The sequence below is a fragment of the Mercenaria mercenaria genome, chromosome 5 (assembly GCF_021730395.1).
Source record: "Mercenaria mercenaria strain notata chromosome 5, MADL_Memer_1, whole genome shotgun sequence".
Classification (NCBI taxonomy): domain Eukaryota; kingdom Metazoa; phylum Mollusca; class Bivalvia; order Venerida; family Veneridae; genus Mercenaria; species Mercenaria mercenaria.
In genome coordinates this window covers 89,682,735-89,699,593 of record NC_069365.1, presented here as the reverse complement: position 1 = coordinate 89,699,593, position 16,859 = coordinate 89,682,735, and the positions used below count along the sequence as shown (strand labels likewise).

The 16,859-nt window shown below is 35.2% G+C and overlaps 1 protein-coding gene across 4 annotated transcripts in view; it reads left to right on the top strand.

Moving 5' to 3' along the window:
• Window positions 1-16,859, top strand: part of LOC123557903 (microtubule-associated protein Jupiter-like) — a 45,842-nt gene that overhangs the window by 9,280 nt on the left and 19,703 nt on the right. For all 4 annotated transcript variants that reach the window (XM_045349682.2, XM_045349681.2, XM_045349679.2 and 1 more), the window contains exons 2-5: window positions 12,065-12,246; window positions 13,956-13,991; window positions 14,931-14,978; window positions 15,569-15,658. In XM_045349682.2, coding sequence (XP_045205617.1) covers window positions 12,065-12,246; window positions 13,956-13,991; window positions 14,931-14,978; window positions 15,569-15,658 — 356 coding nt within the window. The remainder of the gene's footprint in view (window positions 1-12,064; window positions 12,247-13,955; window positions 13,992-14,930; window positions 14,979-15,568; window positions 15,659-16,859) is intronic.

Here is a 16,859-nt window from a genome sequence, read left to right as displayed (position 1 = left end):
TGGCACAGCAGCTGACAACCTACTTACGATTTCAAAAACTATTAAAACTAAGTACTGATATAAAAAAAAAAGGGCAGATTGGCTAAAATAGTGTGGGGAATCACATGATCAAAATAATCTCTAAACCAAAGTTATATTTTGAAGAACAGGACTAAATTTCCTAACATAAGATAAGACATAACCTAACATAATAATAAATTATGACTAATGAAAGTTGTTATATTATTATGTAGTTAAAAATGATGATATATTTCCTGTAATTACAAACACTAAGGAAAATAAGAAGTATCAGTCCCTTGAAGTGTTCCAGATAACCAGAAGGTGACAGTGATTGAAATCTATGTAGTTTTAGGATACATCTATGTTGCCATATGATAGGCTATACTTAAGATTTACAGCAAAACTTGCTTCAGTATTATGCCATATTATTCATAAATTTATATGGGTTTAATAGAGATTATTTTGATCATGTGATTCCACACTGGCAAACAGGGAATGGTTGTAAAACTGGCAGGGTGCCTGGCAGGGCAAAAGGGCAGAACAAATTTTGCCCTTCTGTAAATAGCTTGCTGGAGCCCTGCTCATATTACAGCAATCAGGACAAAAACTTTGCCTGCAATGGAGAGCAGTCTATCCACTGGTGCAGATGATGCTGGTAGAGCCAGATATTGAATTGCAAGCTTGGACAATGTTGGCAGTCTTTTTAGCTCACCTGTCACATAGTGACAAGGTCTTTTGTGATCACCCGTCGTCCGTCTAGCTTGTGAACACGATAGAGACCACATGTTGCAATGGATTTGAATCAAACTTGCACATAACTTGTATTGGCAAAATACCTTGGTTCCTTTCGAAAACTGGCTAGATCCCATCAAGAGTTCCACAGTCATGGCCCCTTAAAGGGCCAAAATTTGCTATTTGGCTTGTGAACACGATAGAGACCACATTTTGCAATGGATTTGAATCAACCTTTCACACAACTTGTATTGGCATAATATCTCGGTGGCCAGATCCCATCATGGGTTCCAGAGTAATGGCCCCTTAAAGGGCCAAAATTTGCTATTTTTCGGAGGAAAAGCTTGTTGACACTAGAGGCCACATTTATGACCCTATCTTCATGAAACCTGGTGAGACTTGTCTTGATGATTCCAAGGCCAAGTTTAGCAGGTGAGCGATATAGGGTCATCATGATCCCCTTGTTTTATTAACTGACCAATATGCAAGAGGATCTGAATCATATTTTTCACAGTCTTCTGCTAGATACTTCTCCAGCTCTGTAATTCTGCCAGAGGTATATATATATCTCTCTGGCGTTTAAGCCTCTGCGGAATGAAACTGAATATGCTGGATGATCTGGCCAGTTTTCAAAAGGAACCAAGATACGACCGCAAATACAAGTTGTGTGCAAGTTTGATTAAAATTGGGCCATCCTTAAAAAATTGTTTGTTTGCGGTAACGCGACCGACCCACGAAAATCGCCGCGACTCAAACAATTTTTTAACCTAAAATTCGGATTTTTTTTTTTTCGGTGCCATGTTTTTATTCTTTCCTGTTTCGTTATTTCTTTTGGGTAACTATTTGTATTTGTATAAGTTTTCCTAGACAGGGTTCGTTGAGGTTCAACTACATGAATGATCGATATGACTGATAAGAAACAAAATGTGTGAATGTTACGCTTTCTGTATACCGCTAATTAACAAGTGACACAAATACGATAATAGGCTGCTCTTCTATGCATTGTTTATCAATTAACATTAACACATTGATCAATAAATACCTTTGGCAATGACGGACATTATTGTATCAAATACAAACCGCGAGAAGCCCACGTGTCAGTCGGCGCGTGGCATGATTGACATCTGCCAGAAGCTGATTAATATACCAAGCTCCGCCTACTGCCATACTTCCGCTTATGGCGGCGAACAATATTCGAATTCACCGGGATTTTGATTGACAAGGGGCAGTTCTTTCGAACTCGAGACGCATAAAAGAAAATTTCCTCGGGTCAAGCCGACGCACGGGAAATTTTTTTGTGCGGGTCAAATACGAGTTTTTCTCGATAAGTGCGAGTGAAAACCCAGAAGCTCGGGTCTACCGAATGCCCTGCCGATTTCCTGATATACTACAAAATTATGCAAAAAGTTGTTTAGAAAATTCCACATGGACAAATCGTGGTACATAGTGTTATCTGTGCAATACTGCAGACGTATTTAACCGAGTTTTAGATTTGTAAAATAATGATTTTTCTCGTACGTAAAACATCTGGGAAAGATAAATTCTTGGATATCATTCTGTCATAATTTCTCAAACAATTTTGCAATTTTTGTAATTTTAGTTTCGATCTTTTGTCGTTGCATAATCTTTTTAATCTGCCCCGAGGATAAAACTGCAGTGACACTGCACAAGTCACTTGGAAAGAGCACAATAAACGTCAAAAATATTAGACAAACAAAATTTTCTTACCTGAAAATTTATTTATAAAGTTAAGCATCCTTTAAATGCAATGACTAAAACCAGCGAAAGAAATCCATAATGTTTACATTTCTAGATTTTCCTATTTGCGTGAAATTAAATTTCCATGGGTCCACTTTTTCCTATTTTTCAAAACACAGACTTTAGAAACATAGTTATCACTCCGGGAGAACTACGTTCCAACGTAAGTCATGTCTCAACGATATCATGTGACATATCTCAACGACTTCTGGTTACGGTATCGCTCAGTATGACACGGCTTATATTATTTTCATTTATAGCAATTACTTTTATGATATTTACTTATGTCTTGACTTGAACATGTATTCAGATTCTAAAAGTAATAGCATAAATTTATCAAAACATTTAATTTTAAAAACAGTTGTCTGTTATTTGGAAAATAGAAGCCTTTCCAGAATAAAACAAATATACTACATTTTTCAACAGCAATACTTACTGACAGTCAATGATCGATTAAAGGCAATGCCAGTTATAATCTTAGAAATATATTACTGCAACTGCTTTATCATAAACATGCAATATTTATTTAATATCATGTTCCTCATTCTAACCGATGATGTTACTAACTCTAAACGCGACATAGGTAAGCGTTACTGACACTCATCGAAGTCTTGCGGCTAAACATTACTTATATTCGAGTGAAATGTACCAGCAAGTCTGTGACTGAAAATCAGATTTTGTTCAAAGTATGTACATATGTACTAGTATTTTTTTATCCGTTTCTTTTATTATCATTTGACGGTTTCCCCAATATATCTTACTAGTAATATGTACGAGATGGCGCGGAGTTGACTTACACTATTGCATGCGCACACCTTAATTATTATTAAGTCTGTAAAAAGATTCTTTTGAAGCACAGGACGCAACTCAGAAACCTGAAGTGAGCATGTAATCGTACGTTATTAGATTTGTATCTAGGTATATGCACGCGTTCTGCAGCGGAAATAGAGAAATATTGCGCGACTTTATGAAGAATGAATGCTTATTTATCGATGCAAATCTAAAAATCTTTTTATAATTACTGCGTGTGTATTATTCATTATATCAATGATAAAAAATTGTTCTTTAACCCAAGTGGATCTGAAAATGTCCTAGTTAAAGAACTTAAAAACGTGACGACATCCATGAAACTGACGTAACAATTGACTACACGCACCCGAAATAAAACTAAAACGTCAATATTTATAGGTTATTGACTTTGTATGTGGATATAATGCACTTGTTCTGCAGCAGTAATATTGCGCGACTTTAGGAGCGCAATATTATCCGCGAAAGAACGAGTGCATATATCCACATACAAAGTTGATAACGTTTTTATTACATACCTACTATCAAGTAATTAATGTCTAAATTTTCGTTCTGGTACGAAAAACAGGAAAAATACGAGAAGAATTTTTCCGAAAATCTAATAAACAAATCAAGCTGACGCGCATTCATATTTTCCGCAAGTTGAAACGTCAAATGGACATGGACATCACGCGATTCTTTCCATTTAAACGTTTAGAAAACATTACCCTCCGATATGAAAGCGTTGTCCGCAATATGTACAGTTTAATATATGGGAGAGTGGTGCCTTTGAGTAATAATGGCCCTGCCAAGGTGATAATAGCCCGAGGGCCGTTCTCCCATCTATTTACCTGTTTATTACACGTGTACCTATAATCGTGTAAGAAAAGTTTAAAGTGCATTTTTCATTTGTTCAAGCATTTACTGGGGTTTTTCAGTTTCTATACCATTTGGATAAGAGGCTACATGTTGTATAAAATCAAATGCCTTGATAGTTGTACTTTCTTACATAAAGCATAATTAGGGTTGAAAAGAAAATCATTTGAATCAAATGAAGAATTGCTACGAAGTTACGACTGGGTTGTGCTTTTTTGCCATAATGGCACGTATAGTGTTATAATCGCCCGAGGGGTTATTTCCGAGGACCATTATGAAACTAGGTGTGCCATTGCGGCTAGAAGGCACAACCAGCCGTTTATTGACTTTTTTATCATAATACGTTCACTTCATATTTATCTTGGTATTTCTTTTTGTATATTTTCCAAACACCTAAAAGAATTATTTGTTTTGCTTTTTATCAACAATGCCATCAATATTTGACAATCGATCTGATCAGCGACCTTTCAATCGCCATAAATAATGTTGCTTCATGACGTCAACATCAGAACGCGCTGTCGTTCTGGTTACCCGGGGCCGTTATGGTTATGGCGCCAGAGGCGCACTGCGCCATTTAATATTGATACATAAACAGAAGCCGTAATTACCGTTTTAAACGGCTTTTTGTTACTATTTATAGTAACGTATATAATAAGGAAAAATATTGCACGATCGCAGTCCACTGAAACTCAATTGAAATAATTTTAGATACGTAATAAGGAAAAATATTTCTTGCACACCGGACTGGCCTTTCCGTCGACTTTACCAAAACCCATCTGACACCCCATGCGATGGCTCTCGTGCTGGTTTAATATGACAACTTGTGCTGCTTTGATATTATATGGTATTGTATATGTGAACTTAGACAATATCATGTACCTTGAGACCTTCTCTTCGTCCTATTTACATGTAGTATTTTTGTCGGTCTGAAATACGTTATTTACAGAAAGAACATACCGTTACGCTTTAAACGATAAAACTAAAGTGGAACTTTGTTATTGTGCTTACTTGAATGTAATGACGTCACTTCGGCTTACGGACGTTCATTTCCCGCGCTGGGGTACATGCTCTGCCATAAGAATGAGTACTGCAAATGAAGTGTTTCTAATTGCTTTTAAATTTCTGTTGTTATTTGTAAAATACGGCATGCAACAAAAATGATCTGTCAGAATGAAACGCTAATTTTTATACGATATGCAAGAAAAAATTCAGTTATGTGTTTACGAACTCGACAGAAATATCCGTCCTGAGGGCACTTGCGCCTTGTATGGTTACGAGTCATGACGTCTCAGATTCCTAATACATTTGCACGACATAATAATAATTATTATATGCGGACAGAATGAGCCAGATGCCTGCACATGGTGTCGAAAACATTTGTTACGAAATAGCTAATTTATGTGGAAAGTTCTTGAAGTAATGCTTTACGATCCTGATTATCTATACAGTATTGATTACCGGCGTACGCATGTGCGTACTATCTAATAAGTGTAATTTTCTACAAGTTCAAATGGTAATTATGATGCTGAGACTTTGCAACACTGTATGTGAGACGTTGTCACATAATGTATGTTATCGTTGCGGCCTTGCAACATTTATGTAGCTTACATAAGTGTATTTGTAACTAGTTCTTTGTATCTTGCAAAATGCTGCAAATAGCTAATATATATTCTACACATCAAACTTATCTTTTCAGTTATGAAAACGTAAAATATATGCTTAATTACACATAATAAGTGAATCAACAAGGTCATTCGAAGCGATACCGTAGCTTTATCGTTGAGGTATGTCACATGATATCGATGAGACTTGACTTACGTTGGAACGTAGTTCTCCTGGAGTGGTTATTATTACTGAAACTTTCTGTGACTTAAATAATTAACTGAAATTCATGCAGATTTTTGACACCTGCCATCAGAAACTGGGTTTAATCTGTTTGACAACTGTTTCTTTTTATGTGTGCTGACAGTAGCAGATCAAAGAAGACACTTGCAGATCAAAGAAGACCTGTATTATGTGTGATGTCATAGTGATGTCACTGCTATTGACATGTATTTAATTCAAGAAGTGACTGTGAAATGCTTTTATGGGTTTTTGTGTTTTGACTTTGAGTGCATTAGCACTGGAAGCTTGATTTATTTTTGCTGATATGGAATTAACCTAGCTTTTTTTAATTGTATTCATATTCAGATTAGGCTTTTCTTGGTTAAGGCAATCATTGCAAGAGTGAAAAAAACTTTAATTTGCAGTTTAATCACATTAGATTCGCAAGGATAAGAAATTAGGTTTACATTGCTAAGTATATTTAGTTCCATTTTAAACTTGCCTGTCATGGCGCTATTAAAAATCTTTCTGCGTTTCCTTAAAATCACTCCACTTCTCCATAATCTTAGCTGAGGAAGAAATGACTTCTCCCTAAAATGTTAACATAGCTTAAGCCCTGAGTAAACAATGTAAAACAATTAAGTATTGTCTTAAAATTACATGATACATAGGCTTTGAAGGAGTGCGGTGCTAGTAATCAGACTCGGGTCTACAGGGTATTAAAATATCAAAGATTTTGCTATGTACTTCAATGCTGAATCCTAAGGAATGTAATGTTTTTAGCTCACCTGAGCAATGCTCAGGTGAGTTTTTCTGATCGCTCGATGTCCGGCGTCTGTCGTCCGTCGTCTGTCATCTGTCGTCCGTCGTCTGTCAACATTTAGCTTGTGTATGCGATAGAGGCTGTATTTTTCAATTAATCTTCATGAATATTGGTCAGAATGATAACCTTGATGAAATCTAGGCCGAGTTCGAAAATGGGTCATCTCGGGTCAAAAACTAGGTCACTAGGTCAAATCAAAGAAAAACCTTGTGTATGCGATAGAGGCTGTATTTTTCATTTAATCTTCATGAATATTGGTCAGAATGATAACTTTGATGAAATCTAGGCCGAGTTCGAAAATGGGTCATCTCGGGTCAAAAACTAGGTCACTAGGTCAAATCAAAGAAAAACCTTGTGTATGCGATAGAGGCGGTATTTTTCAATTAATCTTCATGAATATTGGTCAGAATGATAATCTTGATGAAATCTAAGCAGAGTTTGAAAATGGGTCATCTCGGGTCAAAAACTAGGTCACTAGGTCAAATCAAAGAAAAACCTTGTGTATGCGATAGAGGCTGTATTTTTCAATTCTTCTTCATGAATATTGATCAGAATGATAACCTTGACGAAATCTAGGCTGAGTTCGAAAATGGGTCATCTGGGGTCAAAAACTAGGTCACTAGGTCAAATCAAAGAAAAACCTTGTGTATGCGATAGAGGCTGTATTTTTCAATTGATCTTCATGAATTTTGGTCAGAATGATTGCCTTGATGAAATCTAGGCCGAGTTCGAAAATGGGTCATCTTTGGTCAAAAACTAGGTCACTAGGTCAAATTAAAGAAAAACCTTGTGTATGCGATAGAGGCTGTATTTTTCAATTGATCTTCATGAATTTTGGTCAGAATGATTTCCTTGATGAAACCTAGGCCGAGTTCGAAAATGGGTCATCTGGGGTCAAAAACTAGGTCACTAGGTCATATCACGTAAAAACCTTGTGTATGCGATAGAGGCTGTATTTTTCAATTGATCTTCATGAATTTTGGTCAGAATGATTACCTTGATGAAATTTAGACCAAGTTCGAAAATGGGTCATCTGGGGTCAAAAACTAGGTCACTAGGTCAAATCAAAGAAAAACCTTGTGTATGCAATAGAGGCTGTATTTTTCAACTGATCTTCATGAAATTTAGCCAGAATGATTACCTTGATAAAATCTAGGACGAGTTCAAAAATGGGTCATCTGGGGTCAAAAACTAGGTCACTAAGTCAAATCGAAGAAAAACATTGTGTATGCAATAGAGGATGTATTTTTCAATTGATCTTCATGAAATTTGGTCAGAGTGATTGCCTTGATGAAATCTAGGTCGATTTTGAATATGGTTATCTGAGGTCAAAAACTAGGTCACTAGGTCAAATTAAAGAAAATTCTTGTGTATGCGATAGAGACTGTTTTTTTTTCAATTGATTTTTATGAAATTTGGTCAGGTTGATTGCCTTAATGAAATCTAGGTCGAATTTGAATATGGGTCATCTGAGGTCAAAAACTAGGTCACTTGGTCAAATCAAAGAAAAAACTTCTGTATGTGATAGAGGCTGTATTTTTCAGTTGATCTTCATGAATTTTGGCCAGAATGATTGCCTTGATAAAATCTAGGTCGAGTTTGAACATGGGTCATCTAGGGTCAAAAACTAGGTCATATCTAAGAAAATGCTTGTTTTATCGCAAGAGACCAATTTTTTGGTCCAATCTTAATGAAAATTGGTCAGAATATTTGTTTCCATGAAATCACTAGGTCAGACATGTTTTACACTGTTATGGAGTGTTTCTTAGGTGAGCGACCTAGGGCCATCTTGGCCCTCTTGTTTTTATTACCCTAGCCAGTGTAAGGACATTCAAAAGGTCTGGCCAATTATTTTTGTTTAATATATTGATAATCTTAAATTTTTAAGTTCATATGGAGATAATAAGCTCTGTTTCTGACTGGTGTCAGGCTTATAATCTGTTGTTTTTATTGTTATTAAAAAGGTGATATTACTAGTAATATTAGTATTCATACTATGTGAAAACTACCACCCTTGCAGATATGTTACAATCAAGTTAGCATTCTACAGAGAAGTGTTAGTACCCAGAAGGTGTATTAAGCAGAGGGTTAAAAAGGAAATGCAGGTGTTGTACAATTACCATACAAAAAAAAAAAAAAAAAGAAAGAAAGAAAAAAAATCCCTACCTACCTACTCACACTAAAAATTCTGGGTCGCGTTACTGCAAACAAACAATTTTTAGCTCGAATATTCATAGAATAGTAGAGCTATTGGACTCGCCCATGCGTCGGCGTCCGCGTCCCGATTTGGTTAAGTTTTTGTATGTAAGCTGGTATCTCAGCAACCACTTGTGGGAATGGATTGAAACTTCACACACTTATTCACTGTGATAAACTGACCTACATTGCACAGGTTCCATAACTCTATTATGCTTTTTTACAAAATTATGCCCCTTTTTCGACTTAGAAATTTTTGGTTAAGGTTTTGTATGTAAGCTGGTATCTCAGTAACCACTTGTGGGAATGGATTGAAACTTCACAAACTTATTTACTGTGATAATTGACTAACATTGCACAGGTTCCATAACTCTATTTTGCTTTTTTACAAAATTATGCCCCTTTTTCGACTTAGAATTTTTTGGTTAAGGTTTTGTATGGAAGCTGGTATCTCAGTACTCACTAATTGGAATGGATTGAAACTTCACACACTTGTTCACTGTCATGATCTGACATGCACAAAGCAGGTCCCATGACTTTATTTTGCTTTTTTTCAAAATTATGCCCCTTTTTCAACATAGAAATTTTTGGTTAAGTTTTTGTATGTAAGCTGGTATCTCAGTATCCACTAATGGGAATGGATTGAAACTTCACACACTTGTCCACTGTCCTGAGCTGATAAGCACTATGCAGGTTCCATAACCCTATTTTGCTTTTTTACTAAATTATGTCCCTTTTTAGCTCATCTGATTTTTTGAAAAAAAATGATGAGTTATTGTCATCACTTGAGCGGTTGTCGGCGTCGGCGTTGCCTGGTTAAGTTTTATGTTTAGGTCAGCTTTTCTCCTAAACTATCAAAGCTATTGCTTTGAAACTTGGAATACTTGTTCACCATCATAAGCTGACCCTGTATAGCAAGAAACATAACTCCATCTTGCTTTTTGCAAGATTTATGGCCCCTTTTGTACTTAGAAAATATCAGATTTCTTGGTTAAGTTTTATGTTTAGGTCAACTTTTCTCCTAAACTATCAAAGCTTTTGCTTTGAAACTTGGAATACTTGTTCACCATCATAAGCAGACCCTGTACATCAAGAAACATAACTCCATCTTGCTTTTTGCAAGAATTATTGCCCCTTTTGGACTTAGAAAATCAGTTTTCTTGGTTAAGTTTTATGTTTAGGTCAGCTTTTATCCTAAACTATCAAAGCTATTCCTTTAAAACTTGCAACACTTGTTCACCATCATAAGCTGACCCTGTACAGCAAGAAACATAACTCCATCCTGCTTTTTGCAAGATTTATGGCCCCTTTTGGACTTAGAAAATATCAGATTTCTTGGTTAAGTTTTATGTTTAGGTCAACTTTTTTCTCTTAAACTATCAAAGCTATTGCTTTAAAACTTGCAACTCTTGTTCACCATCATAAGCTGACCCTGTACAGCAAGCAACATAACTCCATCCTGCTTTTTGCAATAATTATTGCCCCTTTTGGACTTAGAAAAATGGTTGAATATTATGTTTAAGTCAACTTTTCTCATAAACTATCAAAGCTATTGCTTTAAAACTTGCAACAGTTTTTCACCATCATAAGTGGACACTGTACATCAAGAAACATAACTCTATCCTGCTTTTTGCAAGAGTGATGGCCCTTTTTAGACTTAGAAAATCATGGGTAGGACAATATTTCTATTACACAAAAAAAAATCAGATGAGCGTCAGCACCCGCAAGGCGGTGCTCTTGTTCGACTCGTATTCATTCAATCGACAAGGCTGTTGAATAGTCGAGCATTGCTGTCCTCTGACAGCTCTTGTTTAAGGATGGCCTTGGTTGCAAAATGTGATCTCCATCATGTTCACAAGAAAATGTGGAGGGACGATGAAGGGCTAAGTGACAGGTGAGCTAAAATGTCAAACATTTGGCACTGTTTACAAAATTTTGTCTCAGTATGGAAAAGACAAGTTTGACATGTGGTGTGACACTTTACTACATACTTATTATGAATAATTGTAATTAAAGGTAGTAGATCTAGATCTGATTTTTGTCAAGTAATAGATATTACAAAACTTCAACAACTGGCCATTTTACGCTAAGATTTGTGATAGATTTTCACTGGAGATATTTTTCAAATTTGACTCTAATACAGCCCAGTTAATTTTCCATTGAGCAAAGAAGAAAAAACTGCACTAATAATTAATTAAACACATGCACTGTTTATATTAATATCTATCCGTCGTCGTCCGTCTACAATTTCTTGTGAACACAATAGCGACCACATTTTGCAACCACTCTTAATCAAACTTGCACACAACTTGTATTGGCATAATATCTTGGTTCCTTTCGAAAACTGGCCAGATCCCATCATGGATTCCAGAGTTATGGCCCCTTAAAGGGCCAAAATTTGCTATTTTGGCTTTTGCATCCATATAGAGACTTCATCTATGGTTTGATTTGATACAAACTTGCAAAATATCTTTGACAACAATAGATCTTGGATTCCATTATGAATCCATCAGATTCAGTCATAAGTTCCAAAGTTATGCCCCTTGATTGACCCCTGAAAGACTCAAAAAGAGTTCGAAACAGGGTCATGTGGGATCAAAAACTAGGTCACAAGGTCAGATCAAAGGAAAACATTGTTAACACCCTAGAGATCATATTTATGACCCTATCTTCATGAAACTTGGTCAGAATGTTTATCATGATGATTCCTATGCAAAGTTCAAAACTGGGTCATATGGGGTCAAAAACTAGGTCTTACGCTCATCAAAGGAAAAAATTGTTAACACTGTAGAGGCCACATTTATGACCCTATCTTCATGAAACTTGGTCAGAATGTGTACCTTGATGTTTGAGGTGAGCGATATACATGTATAGTCCTCATGACCCTTTTGTTATGCATTTTTGCACAAGAGCATAACTATGCACTTTGTAACTTTGCCATCCCTCATCATTTGATATGCCTTCAGTAAAGTTTTTTTAGGTTCATAGGGTATAGTGCTAACCTTGCCATAGATTTGCTCTTATCCATAATCACAACTTGCAAGCTTTTAAAAAGTTTGTACATTACAGGGTATTGAGACCCCCAGGTGGTGGATCAAGTAACATTTTTGGTGCACCAGAACCCCCAGCACCAAAGGAACAAGTACAGCAAGAGATGGCACAGCAATCATCGACAGCACAGACCCAATCACCCTCAAACCCAACTGCTGAAGCTAACGAAGGATACCAGAAAAATAAACCGAAAGGCAGAGGTATGTCTTAGAGTTGTTTAGGCAGAAGTAATTGCTACTCCTATTACTGACTCTGTCAATACTGTAATGACAAGTGCTAGGGAACCAAAAAGTTATGAAATTATGGGTTTTATGATAATTCACCTAATTTCATTTATACTGATTTAAAAAAGAATTTCTTTTTCTGTTAAGTTTGTAATCTGGCAGGTTTCTAAAATATAATACTTGAATGAGTGATGCTGTGCTTACTGAGGTACCACAGACCTAATTTGCGAGACAATTGAATTAACAGACTTGTAAAAGTCTGGTTTTCATTGGGAATCTGAGAGTTGTCTAGAAACATTAATAAAATCTGGCAGTCTTGCATCTGTTGTCACATCTTCTGTTCATTATAAATACAATTCTTTGTTGAAGTAAAACTAGTATATACATGTACATGTGAAATAACTTAATTGTCAGAATTGTTCATTCATGTAATATTCTGACTTCTAGGGTCTTAGAAATTAAAGATGATATAAGTATACATGTTAAGCCACAGTAATGACATTTCAGTTGACAAAGTTTTCTTTTCTTTGTAAGCTGTATTTAGCAGTGTTGCTGTAGTCTTGCATAATAATATGTCATTTCATTTTTATTGCAGAAAGGTGTGCTATATACATGCTATGATGTATTAATATTAACCAGTTGTTGTATATTTCTTTCAGGCTGAATGGAAATTATGGTTAGGTTTATGTGAAGAGTATTTCATGTGCTTTTATCTTTATAAATAAAACTTTCTGTAAGTGCTTGAAAAAAGCGACTTCTTTCATAATTTTACTGGCAGTGTACAGCAGAATTTTGGCAAGTAAAAAATGTAATTTCTAAAAAAAAAAAAAATACATTAGAAAAGGTCATCTTTGTTAAAGTTTATATATAAATTATGAGCCTCTCTCACGATTGATTGGAGCGAAGAAATGAGTTGAAATATTGCACATTTATAAATTTTATTCTATAACTGGTTGAGTCAGAAACTGTTCATTGATTTCTGTGAATCATTTCTGCTGTGTGCTGTGTCAATTTGCTCCGAGATCTCACTTGTGTTACACTACGCTTAGATCATTTTCACCACAATGGTAGGGGACTTAAAATTAACAAAAAAGCCTCACTCTCTTTCAATACCTTTCATAACTTAGTATTCATAAATCCTTTTAGGGATCAGGTTTGAGTAAGGGGAGGGAGGATGTAGTAACAGAAATTATAAAAAAAAATGTTTATGTTTCCCAAGTTAAAAACATTATTAAAGTGGAATTTAATGATTTTCATGGTTACATTGTGGGAATTTAAATGATTTTTATGGAAAAATGACGTATCAAACATTTTAGTACTTTCATTTTATGAGCATGGAATTTCATGGTTTTGATTTGTCCAAAAAGGACTATTTTGTTTGGGTATGAATTTCAAGTTCTGAAAACAAACTGAACAGAAATTTTACTTGTTTACATATAATTTAATGAATTGACACAACCACAGAATCTGTGAAAATTATTTGCCATGAATCACAGGATTATTTCTTAAGATATAAATAATTTTTCTTAACTTTGTGGTGGATGATGCTACAGCAAATAGGTCTAGTTCACCCAGTTATTTATCATGTATTGATTTCTTGTGTGTGCTCTTTGCTTATTAGTACTATATATAATGCATTAGCCAAGTTATGACAGTTTTCATACATTTATGTTTGTATATTTTAGCTGAAGCTCCATTTGCAATGTTTGCAGAAAGTGGAAGTTAGTATATATCAGTTCCTTAACTTAAACTATTGAGTGAGAACTTAACTGGAACTAGAGATTAAAAAATTACTTTTGATCATACAAACTGTTGTGGAAATTTACCTATAATTTCAGAAAATTTTAATCTTTAAGGGAAAAAATTTCATCAGTGTACAGTTTAAACAGTGTATACATGTATTGAACTTCAGTCCCTTAAGTTGTAAAAGATTCAATATTATTTTTCTCCTAAATGTTAACTTGTACATACATAATGCAGCACTGTAGATATATAGAGTGCACTTCTGTGACTCATACATTCAGTATATTGATGTGTTTTACCTCTGATACATTTTGGTCTTTCTTCAAGTTACATGCAATAATTTCACTTGAAACTTGCATAAAACACTACTTACATTGTGTTCAAATATTTTGCCAGTATATAAAACCTAACTGAAAGGATATAGCTGTATTGACACCAGACCTTACTGGCAGTTTTTAAGCTTAATCTAAAATGGCTAATGATTTCTTAATGAGATATTACTGTGTTTTTGCTACAATGTATTCAGTAATAAAGTGGGATATTTGTTAGCTATAGTAAAAAGTAAAGTTCAGACTAATTTCAAAAGTGGTCATTTAATGGGAAATTAAATGTTTTTTGCATGTGCGATGCATTAAAGTACAACTACAAATATCCCTTCGTCAAATTGAAATGTTTTGTTATCAATAATCAGCAAGGTATGCAAGATGAATTGAAACATATTCAAGCATTGTTTCATTAAATAACATTACAAATACTATAATCTGGTGTAGATAAAGTAACAGTGTGTTTTCTGATAACAGTTAAACACTGTTTCTGTATCATATGATGTGTTATCTTAACAAAATACATTTATTATATTGTATACATATTTGATAGTATGCATGTTTTACTGTAAGAATGTTTGTTGCTTTTTACAGAATCCTCAGCCCCATCTCAGTTTGACAATTGTGATACAAGTTCTCAAAGTAATCCTACATTATTTTATACTTTATTCTTTAGATAAATGTAAAAATGTCATTCTCAGGAACCGCTTGCTTGGTTAGGTCAGTAAGGGAAGCACAAGACTGTGTACCCATCAGCTGGCTGTGAGTCGAGTCTCAGCGCTCTTGAAACAGTTTACTCTGTTACAGTTTTACTATAACCAGTAAATGTTGTTTCGTCTGTGTTGATGTGAGGAAGTGGTCAGTTACTGGCGGAGATTAAGGTACCGTAGTACTGATATGAAATCCAGGAAGCCTGACAGATCTCTTGACCAACTTAAAATCTGTTGAAAAAACAAAGTTAAAATGAACAAACTAATTTATCTGCTTTTATGCATGACAATGAACTTAAAGGAAATTTCATGGTTATATTTTATACTGTCAAATTTAACACTGCAGACAAAATGAAAATTGTTTAAACAAAAATATTGTTAGATAATTTATGTGAATTTCATTGAAATTATCATAATAATTTATATGCATGAGTAATATAAAAGCATGTTTTTACAATTCATCATTCACAAGAATGGTCATCATGTGGCTTGTATTTGCAAATAACTGCGTTATGCTTCTAGATGATGCAGATTTTCGTTGTTACTCAGTAACAGACTACCGTAATGCTATCGCTCAGAATGCAGCGGTGAAAGACAGGGCGCATGGTGCAGGTATCTGTTGTGCTACAGTTGTTCCCCTTGTTGTTGTTGTAGTTGCTTCACACAAACTAGTTCAAATACCTCTCAGGCACTAGAAGGGGATAGATGGTTAGAAAGTTAATTTGGGCATGGAAGATGCCCCAGAAAAAACAAAATCTCATCATTTTCAAATTTTGGTCCTTGGTTTTAATATGTACTTGCAGTTTGTCACTAGTTAAACGGTAGAGGATAGGGGTTTCCATCTTAAACATTTCTCTATGTGAATTTGGTATTACTGTGCAAAATGACTAAAAGATGGGGAGTTTCATTCTTTTTAGCTCACCTGTGACAAGGTGAGCTTTTGTGATCGTGCAACGTCCGTGTGTGCGTCCGTAATCTTTTGCTTGTGACCACTCTAGAGGTCACATTTTTCATGGGGTCTTTATGAAAATTGGTCAGAATGTTCACCTTGATGATATCTAGGTCAAGTTCGAAACTGGGTCATTTGCCTTCAAAAACTAGGTCAGTAAGTCAAATAATAGAAAAACCTTGTGACCTCTCTAGAGGCCGTATTTTTCATGATATCTGTATGAAAGTTGGTCTGAATGTTCATCTTGATGATATCTAGGTCAAGTTCGAAACTGGGTCACGTGCCTTCAAAAACTAGGTCAGTAGGTCTAAAAATAGGAAAACCTTGTGACCTCTCTAGAGGCCATACTTTTGAATGGATCTCCATGAAAATTGGTGAGAATGTTCACCTTGATGATATCTAGGTCAAATTCGAAACTGGGTCACATGCCATCAATAACTAGGTCAGTAGGTCAAATAATGAAAAACCTTGTGACCTCTCTAGAGGCCATATTTTTCAATAGATCTTCATGAAAATTGGTCAGAATTTTTATCTTGATGATATCTAGGTCAGGTTCAAAACCGGGTCACATGAGCTCAAAAACTAGGTCACTATGTCAAATAATAGAAAAAACAAGGTCATACTCAGTTCAAAACTGGGTCATGTGGGAACAGGTGAGCGATTCAGGACCATCATGTTCCTCTTGTTTAGTCAAAAAATATTGCTTGCATATATCCACATTTATTAGTATTAGCTGAACGTCTTACAAACACACAATTAGAGACAGTCAGTTTCACTTTCTATAGAACTCTTCCTAGACACATATTATCATTCTCTTTATTTTATAATCAATTTTCACTTTCTGGCATTGTTCAGCTTTCTGTT